The 17,229-nt window shown below is 43.0% G+C and overlaps 1 protein-coding gene across 4 annotated transcripts in view; it reads left to right on the top strand.

Moving 5' to 3' along the window:
• Positions 1-17,229, top strand: part of LOC102454764 (cohesin subunit SA-2-like) — a 105,940-nt gene that overhangs the window by 545 nt on the left and 88,166 nt on the right. For 3 of the 4 annotated variants that reach the window (XM_089775361.1, XM_075916026.2, XM_089775360.1), the window contains exons 2-6: positions 1,845-2,492; positions 11,049-11,133; positions 11,718-11,864; positions 14,036-14,132; positions 16,513-16,589. In XM_089775361.1, coding sequence (XP_089631487.1) covers positions 2,449-2,492; positions 11,049-11,133; positions 11,718-11,864; positions 14,036-14,132; positions 16,513-16,589 — 450 coding nt within the window. In that variant the 5' untranslated portion in view covers positions 1,845-2,448. Of the gene's footprint in view, positions 1-1,844; positions 2,493-3,337; positions 6,890-11,048; positions 11,134-11,717; positions 11,865-14,035; positions 14,133-16,512; positions 16,590-17,229 lie in introns of those variants that run through there. The other variant, XM_089775362.1, reaches the window with a different exon arrangement.

Here is a 17,229-nt window from a genome sequence, read left to right as displayed (position 1 = left end):
AGGGCAATGTAGCACTTTAAAGACTAACAAGATGGTTTATTAGATGATGAGCTTTCGTGGGCCAGACCCACTTCCTCAGATCAAATAGTGGAAGAAAATAGTCACAATCATAGATACCAAAGGATACAATTAAAAAAATGAACACACATGAAAAGGGCAAATCACATTTCAGAACAGGAGTGGGATTGGGGGGGGGGGGAAGGAGGAAGGAAGGTAAGTGTCTGTGAATTGATGATATTAGAGGTGGGGAGAGTGGGATGTCTGTGAGCTAATGGTATTAGAGGCGATAATTGGGGAAGCTAGCTTGGTAATGGGTAAGATAGTTTGAGTGTTTGTTCATTCCTTCTCGGAGAGTGTCGAATTTTAACATGAATGACAGTTCAGAGGATTCCCTTTCCAGTGCAGATGTAAAAGGTCTTTGAAGCAGAATGCAGGTGGTTAAGTCATTGAGAGAGTGTCCTTTCTGGTTAAAACGGCAAGAAACTTTTTTCTTTGTGATCTTGCCCACAAAACAGATATCAGACATTAATCCTTTGGCGAAGTGTCTGAGATGTTTGTCCAATGTACATAGCAGACGGACACTTTCGGCACATGATAGCATAAATTATATTTCTGGATGCGCAGGAATATGTGTTCTTGATCTTATAACTCACTTGGTTAGGTCCAATAATGGTATCAGCAGAATGAATAAGTGGACAAAGCTGGCAACGGGGTTTGTTGCAAGGGAAGGTACCAGGGTTGGTATTAGTGTGGTATGTCCTGTGGTTGTTGGTAAGAATCATCTTGAGGTTAGGTGGTTGTCTATAGGAGACTATGGGTCTGTCTCCCAGAGCCTCTTGGGAGTATGGTATCCTGTTCCAGTATAGGCTGTAGTTTATTGATAATGTGTTGGACAGGTTTAAGTTGGGGGTTGTAGGTGATGACAAGTGGTGTTCTATTGTTGGTTTTCTTGGGTCTGTCTTGAAGTAGATGGTTTCTAGGTATTCGTCTGGCTCTTTCAATTTGCTTTTTTATTTCTCCGGGTGGGTAGTTGAGGTTTATAAATGCTTGGTAGAGATTCTGAAGCTTCTGGTCTCTGTCAGTGGGATTAGAGCAGATGCGGTTGTATCGAAGGGCTTGGCTATAGACGATGGATTGTGTGGTGTGTTCTGGATGGGAGCTGGAAGCATGTAGGTAACTGTATGAGTCGGTGGGTTTTCTGTAGAGAGTGGTGTCTAATTTTCCATTGTTGATTTGTACTGTGGTGTCCAGGAAGTGGATCTGTGCTGCAGTGCACTGATTCCCTTCTGCTCTGCAACCTCTCACTCCCCCCCCTCAGATTCGACCCTCCTGCTCTACAGAGTAACCCTTCTACGCTGCAACTCTTTACCGTACCCCTCTCCTGTATTGCAAACCACCTGTGCAACAGTGAGAGCCCTCTTACCTGCACCCTGTCATACATTTTTTACTCTTGCATTACTCTCCTTTTCAGTCAGTTGTATCCCCTTCTTTGGATTATACCATTTTATCTCCATAATAACTGATTGCTCGTATTATCTGCAAATCCTTAGCATCACTTCTCATCAATGGGGGATACCTTCATGTTTCCTGTGTTCTCTGTAATGTTGCAGTGATATATATATATGAACCCACATTATATCATAATTACCTTTTAAAACCTAACCCGCTCTGTAGACTTGTTCATAGTGGCTATTTGCTCTGCTCTCCACCTTCCTCTCACAACTTTGATATATTATTTTGAAGTCATTGCATTTAAAATTAACTTGCTATTCTGGCTTTCTTTTTAATTAATGTGAAGAGATTTTGCTTGCTAATTTCTAGCCATTGATTTTTTTTCTTGACAGGTTCGCTGCTGCTTCTGTGACAAGAACTAAAGAAGTGGAGTTTAGTCTCTGCTGCTCTTAATTAGGGTTACCATACACCAGCATTTCCCTGGAGAGAGCCTCTTTTTTGAGCTTGCTTTCTCTGGGTGGGCAGAGTTTTCAAATAACAGCAAATGTCTAGGTTTTTGCAGGGCAGGCAAGCTGAAACTCAGAAAGAACCTCTATTGGTCTGCTTCCCAGTTCACCTATCCACTCAGCTAATTGGTCCTTTCCTCTGCAACCTACAGCTGGATCCCACTAACCAAAGCCCCTATCCCCTCTCAATCCTAGGAAAGGGGTTTCAGGACTGTCCCACAGGGAGGTACTGACTGAGTGTAGTCACTGTGTTTTGGGCTAATAACAGCTTCCCTGCCAATATGATGTTGCCCTCCCCTCTCCAGTGACTACCCCTTCTGCAGATATCCTCTTCCAGTCCCCATCACCACTCTCACTCCTTGCAGTGTCCGTTTTTTGGGAACATGAAATATGGTAACCCTACTCTTATTCCCATTCCTGGCGGTGTTTCGCAAACACGGTGTGGATCATGTCAGCTTGCTGTCTGCTCTGCTGAAATGATGTAGCAGAAATGATAGCCAAGGCCTACACCACTGGTAACCTCCCCATCCAAAAGTAAGTCTTGACAATGAGGGGTCTCTACATACATTGTTATTTTGGTATATTGCCTGTGGTATATTGTCCTGTAGTCACTGGTTGGGTCCAAATGCATGGCTTTGGGAGATTCCCTCTACTGAGTATTTGCTGTTACTGACGCCTATTTTTGTTGTTTCATTGAAATATATATACCATATACAGTAAACTTTCGATAATCCAGCATCTTTAGGACCCAGGGGGTGCCAGATTATCAGATATGCCGGACTATCAGAAGGGGGGACTATGAGGGGTTTGGGGTGGGGTGGGGGGGATGCCACCACAGACTCCTCATAGCCCCCCCTTCCGATAGTCTGGCTCTGCCCCAGGTGTCCGCGATTCAGCCGCTGCTGGTCAGTTTCAGCAGCGGCTGAATCGGGGATGCCTGCGGCAGAGCAGCTGGGGTGCTGCTGGGTTGGTCCTGCAGCGCCGAGGAACGGCGCTAGGGGACCAACCCAGCAGCATCCCAGCTTCTGTGCCCCAGGCGCCCCTATTCCTGGAACAGCCGTTGGTCAGTTTCAGCAGCGGCTGAATAGGGGTACCTGGGGCAGTGCAGCTGGGTTGGTCCCGTAGCGCCACCCCTCCGCGCTGCAGGACCAACCCAGCAGCACCTTGGCTGCTCTGCTCCAGGCATCCCCAAGAGCAGCCTGGGTGCTGCCGGGTTAGTCCCACAGCCCTGAGGGGCAGCGCTACGGGACCAACCTGGCAGCACCCCAGCTGCTCTGCCCCTGGCTTCTCCGATTCAGCTGCTGGTCAGTTTCAGCAGCGGCTGAATCGGGAAAGCAAGGCGCAGAGCAGCTCCAATTGTCCGGCTGCCCCACCATTTCCGGGTTCCTGATGGTGCTGGACCATCAGGAGTGCTGGAGCATTGGATGCCGGACCAATGGAATTTTACTGTATTCTTTCTTCCTTAAGCAGATCAAATGACCACTTTGAATCTTTTAAGTTACTGTGTGATTTTGCACCCTCATTGATTTGATGAGGAGTCTGCCTGCCATGAAAAATGTGCAGAACCTTAATTTAAACAATTTGTTTCCTTTATTGTTCCCTGATAAGGCAGGCCAAGAAAGAGTTTGTGAAGTCCCTTGCTAAAGGCGTGCACACTAACTGTATGAGGTATTTTTTAAAGTACCTTAGCAGCAGAAAGCCTGCCAAATAGGCAGTGGGATGATAGTATTTCCAAGATGTTAAAGGAGTACTCAGGACAAGACAAGATCATTGCAGAGAAGCTAAATTAATTCTTTGCCATAGTCTTTGCTGCAGAAGAGATGGAAGAAACTATGCTTTTTGGGTGACAGATCTGAAGAACTATCTCACACTGTGTCAGTAGAAGAGGTTTTAACAGAGATTGATAAACAGTAATAAATCACCAGAATCTGATGGTAATTCACAGAGTTCTGAAGGAACTCAAATATGAAATTGCAGAACTACAGGTTGCATCTCTAAAATCCGGGATTCTCTAGTCTGGCAACATTCTTGGTTGCTGGGCTGGTACTGGGGAGCCCAGCCCTGGCGACAGTGGAGATGGCACAGTGTAGAACGCAGCCTCGCCCAGCTGCGGCAGCGGGGCTGGCAGCACAGTCCCTGCTGGGCCTACATAGGTGGGAGTGCAGTCTTGCCTGGGCCAGTGCGCAGGAGTGCAGCCCCAGCTGGAGTCAGCTTTTGCACATCCACACAACACTCTTTGTGATGGTGGAGTACATCTACAGTTGGTGCTCTGTATTGATAGAGAGCAATGCACCAGTGCGTAGCTCTTCCACGGTATAGCTTGTCACCATCTGCTGCTAGGAATCAATCACAGTGCCTCAATGGGGCAGGCTCACCATCCTATGATGCAGTTTTCTCCATCCTGTCATTCCATGGGCTTTGGGCTATGTTTTGTGCCACTTTTCAGTTTCCTCTGTAAACTGCATACCTGCCATCTCTGTCTGAAAGCATGGATCCTATACTGCTCTCAGTCTTATGGTGAGTGTTATGAACACAGTATGACTGATCCTGGAGAATTTCATGAGCTGCAAATCTGATAATGACATTGTGGTGTTGGCCCTATTGTGTGTCATGGAAAGATTGTTGATGTTGCCTGGGGGTGAAGTATAATATGATTTATGTGGTTAAGGCTCTCCAATCTGACTAGAAGGTTTTAGGTTTGTCCTCCTTCCCCAGGTCACAGAAGTTGAGAATTATGAAGCTCTGTGTTTGTAAGTGGATCTGGGGGCCCATAGCAGCAGCCACACTCACAATGAGGATAGTACCAAAGTAAAACAATTTTTATTGTGACAGGTATTAAGATGGCAAACAAAACAAAGCAAACAGCACTGATCACGCAGATTGATTCATTCACCGCTGAGGGTAGCAATAACAAAATCTGGTTATATAGATTGTATTTATCTAAGTATACAGATAGAGTTACCTAATATAATACCATACTTATGTACCCTTCTATGAGAAGAGTGAGTGTGAGAGACCAGCCTTACTCTGCCTGTGGGACTTTGGTGCTAGGTGAAGTATGGAAAATTAGTAAGCAGAGCAATTTAGAAGCAAAGTAAGGTCAAGTAAAGTAAAGGCACGAATGTGAAAAGAGAAGATCCTAATTAGGAAGAAGAGAGAGCTTGTGCTCGAGCCCTGAGCTTCCTTATTTCCATAGCTTTTATCCATCTTTTTGCATCATTAACACCCAGCCTCTAATGGCCATAACAGATTTCCACACCCTGAGAATTTGTGGGTACACATACTTGATTGGTGATAAAGGGACAGCTTTTGAATATGCATGAATAATATCAGCTGATGCCCCCCTGGACTCATTCCCAGATGTGGAAAAAGCGGGAATTGGTGGTTAGGTACAAGAAGGCCTGTTTCCTTTAAAAAAAAAAAATGTTGGTTGACTGGGTCTTGCAGATTTTGGGCCTATTTTAGGTCTCATGAGGCACTGAGTCACATACCCCATCTGTGTACTGACCTAACTAAAGATTACGCTACAAAGTCTTTCATAATTTCTAAAGAGATATTGAAGATATTTAGTTTAATTTCTAAAAAATATTAACCCTTATCACACTACACTACTTCTACAGCCAACTTATAGAGTATAAGTCAAGTCCTGCAGGCCTCGCATTACTGGCATCACTAAAAATGTAGTGAAAGGGATAGGACAGGAAAAGATATAGCTTGGCAGGAACACTGTTTGCACTCATGGAGCAGCTGCACATGATGGACCATTGGTTCTGGGCCTGGGAAACCCTTACACGTGGGTTGACATTGTGATGCAGATATGGGATGAGCAGCAGTGGTTACAGAACTTGCCTCTACCCTCTGTCGCAGGGACATCAAAGTGAGAGCTGCCATCATGGTGGAAAAGCATTAACAGCAGTTAATGGCTGGGCGTCCTGCCCTGAAGACAGTGTCTTGCCAAGAGCAGTGTAAAAGTGATGGCAATTCCATACCATGTCATCCTTACTTCTGTACTGTTATTGGTGTTTGTGCTGTCTTCAGAGCAGCTTGGTATTGAATTTGATATCTGATTCTGTGCTTTCTCTTGGAAAATATAGTCCAATGACTTGCCTGTCACTTAAATCACTTCTGTATCAACTAATTGGAGGACGGTTATGTGATGCCAGTTTTTTAAAATGGTTCCAGAGATGATCCTGATAGTAAGATTAACTGCAGTACCAGGCAAAGTGGCTGAAAAAGAAAAGAATTATCAGATACCTAGATGAACGTGATTTGTTGGACTCAACATGGCTTTTGTAAAGGGTAATCATGCCTCACCAATCTACTAGAATTCTTTGAGGGGCTCAGCAGGCACATGGGCAAGGGTGATCCAAGGGCTATTGTGTTCTTGGACTTTCAGAAAGCCTTGGATAAGATTCCTCATCAAAGGCTCTTAAGCACAGTACGTAGTTATGGGTAGGGCCTTACCAAATTCAGGGTCCATTTTGGCCAATTTCACAGTCATAAGATTTTTAAAATAATAAATTTCATTATTTCAGATATTTAAATCTTGTGTTGAAACTGTAGGGGTCATGTCCTAAAATGGGTTGTGGGGGGGATTATGGTATTTCCACCCTTACATCTGTGCTGCCTTCAGAACTGGGAGGCTGGAGAGCAGTGGCTAATGGCTGGGCATCCAGCCATGAAGGCAGTGTTTTGCCAAAAGCAGTGCAAAAGTAATGCTGGCAATACCATACATGTCACCCTTACATCTGCACTGTTGCTGTTGCCTTCAGAGAGGCTGGAGAGTGGTGCCTGCTGGCCTGGAGCCCAACTCTGAAGACAGCGTCACTGTCCGCAGCAGTATGTTTAGGTGTCTACACTCTACAGTGGGCTAGCTGGAGTCCCTCCTGTCCATGGTGGGCCCTACAGGGTGAAGCAGCTCTCTGCCAATGGTAGGTGGGGAGTTGCTCTGGCCCCGCGTCAGTTAACCCATCACCTTAATGGGTGATACTTACTGGTTCACATCCCTATGTGAATGATGGGTTAGGGAAGCTGTCTGTTGAAAGGAACTGGATAACAGTCTGCCTGGAAGAAAAATGTGTGCACAGTTTGAATGTCTAGTGAATGGGAGAGACTCTCCAGGTCTCCTGGAAAGATAAAGAAAGGCAGATTAGAGGGATTTGAAAGTAGGCTATATGTCTTTGGAACTAACACCAATCTATACCTGGTATGGGAAGTTGAACATTTACTGATTCTTTGGGTTGCTGTTTAAATGAGAGGGAATTTTCCTAATTCATTCTGAGGCGCATTCTTTTTTACTTTTGTTGGTCCTGTCCTAATATGGCTTCTGTGTAAGATTCTCCTTGTGTGTGAAGTTTAGCATTTGGATGGTGCTTAGAGATCAGTAAGAGGCCTATTGCACATGTCATGTAATGGATCCTTGTCCCAAAGAATTTCTAACCTAGATGGAAATCCTACAGATAATAGAAAGAGGGCGGGAAGGAAAGGGATGCAGCATGTCATTTTCTTTTGTTAAATTATTTTTAAAAAACAGAGCACTATGCCCAAAGATATGTTATTGACTCTTTCTAGGTCGGTGGGATTATGCTACAGCATGGTACTTCATGTTGCATCACAGTGCAGTGGGAACAGAGGCAATCCCATATTTCAAGTGATCTAAAAAGTTGAAGCATTGGCATTGTGGCATGGTTGCGCCTTATAGCCTAGTTAGTGGAAGTCCTATATATATCACTTGTGTGAAGTAAATGCCATTGGCCAAATTCATCTCTGCTGTAACACTAGTGAATTCAGAGACAATTTTCCCATATGTGCCTTGGTTTTAGATCACCTTTCAGGCTTCTGTGTGGGAAAGAACCACTTGCTATAAAGTTTTTGTTGAACTGAATACTAAACAATTCTTAGAAGCAGTAATCTGCATGCTCAGACATGACCTGGGTTAGTTGTCTTACAATGAGATCTTTACTTTTCCCATAGTTTAAGTCCCTGTATTATGTTTGGATTTGATTACAGAAGCTGTGAAATATGCGTAGGCATCATTGGAACATGTACTAGCACTAATATTTCTGTACATTATATTGGATGAGGTGGGGGCAGATAGTGCAGAGTTATATTGAGCATTATAACAAGTATTTTAAGTGTTTAAAAGGATTGTGCAAATAGTGAAGTGATTGGCTATGCTCTGTGGTGGTTTTTCTAGTAAAACATCACAAGAAAGAATGTGTTAGTCCAGCTACATAATGTTATACCCAGGTTCAAAACTGATGGAGAGAGAAATTATTTATGTAGAAGAATAAAAACAAAATACACTCTTGAATCATTTTAATTAGTTAGTGAGCTACAAAGAATTAAGGTCTGGAGAGATCCATCTGGGATCAGGAAAAGAACGTGTGTTTGAAGAACAAGCTAAATATATGTTTAGTTTTTTAGCATCTCCATTTTTGATCTAAAATGTTTTAAGCAGCATTTGACGGAACCACTTACTTGTCTGCAGCTCAGAAAATAATAAATCAAAGAGAAATATTTGATAATTCTTGCATGTAGTGGCCTGATTTGACTGTTACCTATAATCCATCTCGCTACATTCAAACTAATTTTAAATTAATAAAATTTATCTAAGATCTTACTCACCCCGGATTGCTGTCTTGGCACTCAGTTCTTCAAATATGTATGTACATTTTAAATTTTACTGTAGTGAGAAGTCACATTGAAACCAATGAGACTCCTCACATAAGCCTCCTGCATACATTATATGGGGCTCATGTAGCAAAATACTAAAACTATGTGGCAGTCATTGAGAGTCTAATTCTGCTGATACTGAGTAGTCACTGTAGATCCAAAAAGTAAATTTAAACCTACCCTTTATTATCACCAGTAAAATATACCGGAGCCTCAATTCTTCAAGTGTGTATGTAGTGACGGAGTCTGTTCTGCAGATTGCAGTTAGTTGCAGGAGTGGGGCAGGGTGCATATTTGTTCCAGTAGGGGTTCTAAGGAAACTAACAGGTCAGTCAGGGTATGTCTATGCTACAGCATTATAGTTAATTCTAAATAAGTTATTTCGAAATAACGCGACTATGCACAAAATGCATTTCGAAATAGCCTTTTGCTATTTTGAAATAGTGCGTCCACACTGAGTGGCATTTAAGGCCAGCCGGAACCAGGTCCGGTAGGGCATCAGGTCAGGACTTATTGTGTGGGGTTGCTTCCTGAGGCTATCTGATGCCTGTGCTTAAAGGGACCAGCCCCTCCTCCACCCCCCGGACAGCCAGTTCTCAGCTTTCCCTGCTTGCTTGCCTACCTCGATGAGGGACAGCAAAACATTTTGTCTCTGCGTGCTCTGGGTTTCCCTCACTCGGGACACCACAGTACTCTGTAGCATGGAGCCAGAGCTGTCCCTGGGTACTCTGGTGCTTCTCGTGGACACGTTGCTGAAAGCCTGGCTGCACTTTCTGCAGGCTGCCATCTGGGAGGTCCATCTGGGGGCTGTCAGTATTCAGGAGGCTCTGCGGGAGAGCTTCCATCCTGAGGAGCACTAAGAGCCTCCCTGGTCTGCCCCACTGGGGGCTTGTGCCTCATTCCTCCCTCACGTCCTTCCACTTACCCCTCTCCAACCCCCCTTCCTGATGTAAAATAAAATACATGTATTTTCATGAACACAAACTCTTTGTTTAACAAAACTTGGGGGAAAAGGGAGGAATGAAACTCTGGTGAGACTGGGGAAAGGAGGCGGGAGAAGAGAGGGTGGGAGAGGGGAGGGGGAAACCTGGGAGGAGGGAGCTGGAAGGGAGAAGCAAGGGGAAGAAGAGGGAGGGGAAGCTTAGGGTTGGGGGTTTCACCGGACCAACCTGATTGTCATGCAAACCTGCTCCTGGGTTCGCATGTGACCTTTGATGGCCAGGCTGGCAGCTATCCTGCCATAGATGGCTGCGTTCCCTCATCTAGTGTGGAGATCGTGGAAGTTGGGGGCATCCCCCCCAAATCTGAATAAGGTCCATGATCGCCACCCTGAACCAGGAAGGCGCCTGCCTTCTCCGGACCCTGGCAGGCTCCTGGGAGCTGGCAGACTGCTCCTCAGGAGCAGTGGAGGGTTGGCTGCTAGTGGCTTGCTGGCTCATGTTTTGGGGCCACTGGATTGGGGCAGTGACTGCTGGCTCTGGGCTGGCAGGCTTGGAGGTGGCACAGGCACTGTGGCCAGAGTCAACCCCTTTAAGGGCTCCAGGGAGGGGGGGGGGGAGAGGAGTGTTCTTGGTTGAGGCTGGAGTGGCCACAGGGCACCCTGGGAAGGCTGGAGGCCCCCTATTTTGAAATAAGTGTCTACACAGCACTTATTTCAAATTAATTTCGAAATAGCAGTTTGGCTGTGTAGACGCTAGTAAAGTTATTTCGAAATAACTTTGCTGTGTAGACGTACCCTAACATTCATTGTTATGGTTGTATTTTATTGCATTAGGAGTAACTGGATGAAAGTCGGTGGCTTGTGTTAGACAGGAATTTGGAGTTGATGATTTAATGGTCCCATCTGGTCTTAAAATTTATTTCTCTTAAATTTCAGATGTCATTGATGGGATTATTGAAAGATATCACTGATAGTGACTGCGTCACTGATGCGATATTCTCTGTAAATGTTTTTCACCTTTTTGTTGCATAGGTAGTTGTGAAAAATAATTGAATCCCATATTATTTATGCATAAAAGTTATTTTTAAGTTAAGAGATTATAGAATAAAAGGGGTTACCATACCTCCTATTTCTTCTCCCATCTTTCCTTGCCTGCTGATAACCAATCAGTTTATTAAAGACAGCTTAAAATAGCCTTTGTAAAGCATGTTCACCTTGGAAAATGCTGAAAAAAGATGTAATTTCATTACAGATTAATCAAATGGCTTCAAAACCCAACATGCAGACTGTGCAAAGATAAAATAGGCCATGATTTTCATCCCAAATGTTGACATTTTAATATTTAACTTTCTGTTCTTTGGAAGCTACTAAGCCTGTTGTGGAGACAGTGCAAGTCTGTTATTTGGGTGCAGATCAATATGTTCACAGGAAGTCCTATATATCTTTCAAAGTTTTTTCTGTTTATTATGTCCCAGAGAAAATGTCATCCATGATGAGACTGTGCCTGAATCCACTGTACAGAGTGGCAGCTGTCTGAGAAATGGCAACTTGCAAACTCCAGTGAGTGCATGTTTTCATTATATAAATTAGTAGCCTGTTGCATTGAATAAGTGGGTGGAATATTGCAAGGCATAGATACTGGGGATAAAGACCTTCTAACCTCTCATTCCATGAGTAGAGTTTGATTCTAAATTCTCTTGGCATCAGGAATCGCAGTCAAGTCACTTTGGGATATAAGCTTCCTTAAATGCACAGTATATGCAGCTGATATTAATGCCAATGTAGTGCTTATCCTGTGAGTGAATAGGCAAACCTCCATGCTTGTTTAGCAAACCATTATTGCTATACGCCCTCACAATGGTTGGCAACCACTTGGCAGCTGCTCATCAGTACAGTCTCCTACTTAAGAATATTCTTGCTAAAGGAAGCTTCATCTGGCATATCTTCTTTATCCTTTCCCCATACTGCTCTGCTTGATAGTTCCTTGCCACTGGCAGCTAGACAACATTTGAACAATCTATAAAATCAGGGGAAATGCGAGTAACAGGAACACATTGCTAAAGAATAGAATACATCCAGAGAGCCTGCATTTGGATGGCCATTAGTTGTCTTATGGTTACACATCTTCTCTTGAATGCTTTTAGAGCGGAAAAAGGAAGGTCCAGGAACAGTTTGCATGCAGACGAAGAAATTCTTCCAGAAGCAGAAAGTCAAGCCAGACACAGAATGGAGAAGTGGTTGAAGCGGTTACATTGTTTGAAGTGGTCAGCATGGGCAAGAGGGCAATACAGGTACTTTCAGTTCCTAGACTGAATTGGCATGCTACTTGCTGGGAGGGGAAACAGGCACATAATATTTAATCGAATCTCAGTAATTTCTGGTTTAACTTTAAAATCCATTGAGTCTTAATGTAGTGTTCATTATACAGTCAACTTGAATAATTACATTTGTCTGAAATATTTTTTTGTTCTTACAAGTAATAAGTTTACTGTAAATATGAGAAGATTTAGTGAGAAAAGTTGGGCAGGAATTTCCAAACAAAAGGTGCCTAAAGCCAGGCTCTAAAAGCAATATTTAAGCACGTAAAAAAAAAAAAAAGCATCTGATTTTTCAAACCCTAGGCTAGGTCTACACTGCTACTTTACTGTATCGCAACTTGCTGGCTTGGGATGTGAGCTCCCTTCCCCCGAGCCCAGAAAGATACAGTGCTGTGAAGTGCTAGTGTAAAATGGGCTACAGTTTGGGGTACCGTGCTCCCAGCTGAGTTAGCTACTCCCCTTGTGGTGGTGGTTTACGTGGAGTACTGGGAGAGCTGGTGCCATGACCATACTGCCATGTTCAAGTGCTGCCACAGCTGCACCAGGGGCATAGCCATGAGGAGCAGGGCCAGATGCTAGATATTACCCATGCTTTCCGTCATTGCCCACCCACGTGAAGTTGGGGTCCACCCAAGTGGGCCCTTCTGGCTATGCCTTTGGGCTGAGCTTTAAATTTTTGTGTGAAGGCAAAGCCCTAAGGGTTCCCATTGACTTTAGTGGGAGCTGTTAGGTGCTTTAGGACACTTAGATAGCATGGTTTTTCAAGGGTCCTGATGTGGCGCTAAGAGATTAACTTTAGACCCTTTTAGGAAATCTTGACTATTATTTCTCCTGTCCTTCCCGTTTGACAGCATTTTGTAAATAGTCAGTTTCCCTGTTTCCCAGTAAGTTTTTTCTTTGCTGAAGAATGCCTTATGAAATCAAAGACGTGCTTCTTACAAGCCCTTTATAATTAATCTATATTCTGGATGGTAAGCTCCACCGATGGTGGAATCTCCATCACTGGCAACTTTTATATCAAAATTGGATTTTTTTTAAAAGGTAAGCTCTAGTTTAAAAGGAATTATTTTGGAGAAAGCTCTATGGCCCATGTTGCATACCAGTCAGACTAGATAATCACAATGGTCTTTCTGACCTCGGGATGTATGAATTTGAATGAAACTAAATGAAAGTAAAACATTTTTCCTTATTTCTTTCAGTTATAGTTGTCTTTGGTGCTATCTGTAATAGCAGGTGGCAAACTTGAGTCAAAAGTAGCTAATAGTCCTGTGATACCTTTAGAGACTGACAAAAACTATATGTATTTTTGTCAGTTTCTAAGGTGCTACGGGATTCCTCGTTGTCTTTAAAAGTTGCAGACTAACACAGATAGCGCTCTGAGGGCACATCTACACAGCAGGGCTAAAGCTGAAATAGCTATGCAACCTGAGTTATGTTAATTGTATAGCATAAGTTGAAATAGCTTATTTCGGCTCTAGCTCGACATGATTTTGACATTTTGTCGAAATAACTACTTGCTGTGTAGACATGGACTGTGTTATTTCAGAATAATGTCAGTTATTCCAAAATAATGCTGCTGAGTAGAATAGCCTGAAACTTTTAGTCAGAAGTTTTTTTTTTAAAGCTGATTTTTTTTTAATATCAGTGTTTATAGTTTATTCCATCTCTGATAATAGATACAATATATGTAAACTTCTGAAAAACATTTTTGTAATAATCTTTTGCATGATATTAATGTTGTAAAATATTTATGATATTGATTAGTGATGGTGCCAATTTTCTTTTTATTTTCTTTTGTTTGAGAAATTCTAGGAACAAATTTTGATAAAACATTGGGGTTTTTGTTGTTTTGAGAGCAGATACTTTGTTTTATTGTAGCATACCCCGAGTTAGTTCTGACACTGCATAAAGGGTGTGTGTAGTTTTGGGAATAACATTCCAACAGTTTACTTTGCTTCAGAAGGACTTGTATGCATACTGCTGTGGTAATAACCAAATGGTGGACCATTTATTCTGGATATCTATTTTTTATAACTATTGATGACAGAATAATGTTAGACATATGAGATTAAGAATTTGCAGGCCGGAATATATGTGCTTTGTTTAGCATTTGATTGCCTTTTTTCCCCTGTAATCTATTTTAGTCTGTGGTAGATGACTGGGTTGAAGCGTATATCCAAGATCGAGATGTGGCACTTCTGGATCTGATCAGCTTCTACATTCAGTGCTCAGGCTGTCAAGGTAAGTCAGTATCATATAGGCATATCCTTTTGCTGGAAAATTTCTTTTGGTAGAAGATGATAAAGTATGGATAAGATCAGATGAAAAACAATCAAATATAAAAGAGTCTCATATCAGGAAATGGCAGACAGATAAATAGGCACACATTTTTAAAGTGCGTATACACAAATGATAGAAGTCTAAATAATAAGATGGGTGAACTAGAATGCCTTGTATTAAAGGAGGATATTGCTATAATAGGCATTACAGAAACTTGGTGGAATGAGGACAATCAATGAGACACTGTCATACCAGGGTACAAAATATATTGGAAGGACAGAACAGGTCATGCTCGTGGGAGAGAAGCACTATACGTGAAAGAAAATGTAGTATCAAATGAAGTAAAAATCTTAAATGAGCCAAAAATGTTCCATAGAATCTCTGTAGATAGTAATTCCATGCTCTAATAATAAGAATATAGCAGTAGGGATATATTATCGATCGCCTGACCTGGACAGCGATAGTGACTATGAAATGCTAAGGGAGAGTAGAGATTCTGTCAAAATAAAAAACTCAGTGATAGTGGGGGATTTCAACTATCCCCATATTGACGGGGTACATGTTTCCTCAGGACGGGATTCAGAGATAAAATTTCTTGATACTTTGAGTGACTGCTTCTTGGAGCACCTGCTTCTGGAACCCACAAGGGGAGCCCAAGATGGGCTCCTGGGACAAGGTAGTTTTGATCACTGTGCTTGCCTACCTAGAATTTGTGGGGTGCGCTGATTGAACTGCAGCAGTGCTTTGATTGGCTGGAGAGGGAGAGCACAGCTCTGAGTCAAAGTTGTGTGCAATCAGCATGCACCTTACTTCATATGTCCTTTATGTGCTTATCACTTTAGTGATACCAGTGGGGAAAATATTGAAAAACATTTTTTATCACTGTTCAAATTTAAGATCTTAAGTTTTTGTTGATTTCAGAATACTAGTTTGCACTGACCTAGTTCTTTCATCTGGGGATCTGAAAGTACAGTACTAGCAAATTGAGTCATGCATGTCAGCTGATTGAGGAACAATGTGTGTCTCTTCCTTCTATCTACTTGCAACAGAGTGATTGTGAGTCTAGATAATAACTATTTCCAAAGTAGGCATAGAGCCACGAACTACAGCTTGGACCTCACTGGTCCCTCACCCTTGGGAGCTGACTGGTCCTGAATGAGTGGATTTGCCGGACCAGGGAAGGTCCCTCCCCTCATGGCCCATGCTGCCATCGAGCTAGGGCTCCAGCCTGCCCCTGCTGCTGCCCAAGCCTCCTGGGGCTCTTTAGATGCCGCCATCCCTGCCACAGCTGGAGTGCCACAGCCACCAGATTCTGTGGATGGGACGGAGGGCTGTGGCTGGAGCTCCTTGGCTGCTGCTGGGGTTGGAGCTCCCTGGCCACAGCTGGAGCTTCATGGCCACTGGGGGCAAAGAGCCCCATTGGGGCCAGAACTCCCCGCTGTGCTGCCTGTCCACACACACCCTCAACACAGGGCTCCCGGCTGAGTCGCCAGTGCCTTCTACGGTGCTTCTGCCCCACCTCCAGATCCCCCCTTGTTTCTGGGCCATGTGGTCCAGGAACATCTGTGGTCTGTGCTGGACCACGGGTGTTGCTGGGCCAGGGAGTTCCGGTTAAGGGAAGTACAACCAGTGGAGGAGTAACATTAGTTCGAACCAAGGGGTTTGGTTCAAACTAATGCGTCCCGGTGTGCACTTTCACTTTCGGAACAGCTGGCATTCAGAGTAACGCGCTGGCGCGATCATGCTAATGAAACATGGGATATTTAAATCCCCGCTTCATTAGCAATTTCGAATGCCTGCATTTGCATCCCTAGTTCGAACTAGGGTGCAAGTGTAGACATACCCATACTGAATTGTGTGCACCATGCTCAATTTTTGGTGTTACGGCTACAGAAATAAATGGCAACTTAATGTGTTTCTCATATCTTTTGGATGTACAGATTGGAATCTTGTAGATTTTATGTGCTGTAGTGAACAGAACAAAGCTTACTCTGTTACATGGCTTGTTAAGCACCTCTATCATAAAATATGGAACTCAGGAATGTAAGCTATACAAGAGGATGAACAAACTGAAATTGGTGTCAGTGTGACACTGAACTGAACTCCCTTCCTCTAAAGCTGAATGTTGGTGCTCTGTTATGTGCTGCTAATAACCTATTCATTTGTCATCCTGCACTAATGCAAAAACAAGAAGAACAATTTAGGTTACCCTTTTTGGCACTTTTGATTTAGATCAATGCCATTATTATAGTACAGATTTTATTATTTTAGTAATGTTAATTTATGGCATGGCAAAATATTTCCATTTAAATTCCCCAATATTTTAATTTCCCCTGTCTAGGAATGGTAACAGCGGAGATGTTCCAAAGTTTGTGCAACAGTGATGTAATGCAAAAAATGACAGAGACATTTGATGAGGTAATTGCAACATGAAATGATGATTTTATATGGCTCGTTCGAATGAGCAGTAACTATTAATATGGAAATTGTATGGTCCTGTTCATTATGTAGTAACTGTCTCCCTTCCTCCCTCTCTCGCTCTGAAACCTACATTTCCTCTCTTTCTCCTGTAGGAAAGGTTTTATGCATGTTTGGAATGAGAAGCAGTCATGGGTACCTGAAAAAGAATATTCCTGCCTTCAGTGTTTTCATAATACTTCCCTACATTCTTGCCACGTCTTGCATCTAGTTCTTTTTCAATTAAAAAGTAAATTGGGGGCATACAGTTTTTTCCTGTTAAGATATTCTAATAATGATAAATGCAATCTGGCATGGCTGCAAGTAACATGCTGCTTTGGTAGCTGATTGATAGGTGCCTTTAAAAATATATAATGTGGATTAATGGGGAGCTGCTGTTGAAACTGCAGGTTAAACTTCTTTAGTCCAGCACTTTCTGGTCTGGCAACATCTGTTGTCTGACATGAGTTTAGTTAGCTGGATGTTCGCTTGTCATGAGTGTGGCCAAGTTTCCCGCAGTCCCATGAAGTTTGTTTACAACCACCAGTTCTGGCTCTCCATGTTGTGTATTATTATTTAGCTCAAATTAACGCTTAAATGT

This window comes from Pelodiscus sinensis, chromosome 1 (genome assembly GCF_052426305.1).
Source record: "Pelodiscus sinensis isolate ZL-2025 chromosome 1, ASM5242630v1, whole genome shotgun sequence".
Classification (NCBI taxonomy): Eukaryota; Metazoa; Chordata; order Testudines; family Trionychidae; genus Pelodiscus; species Pelodiscus sinensis.
Note: the sequence above shows the minus strand (reverse complement) of the source record. Positions and strands in the feature narration are given on the sequence as shown.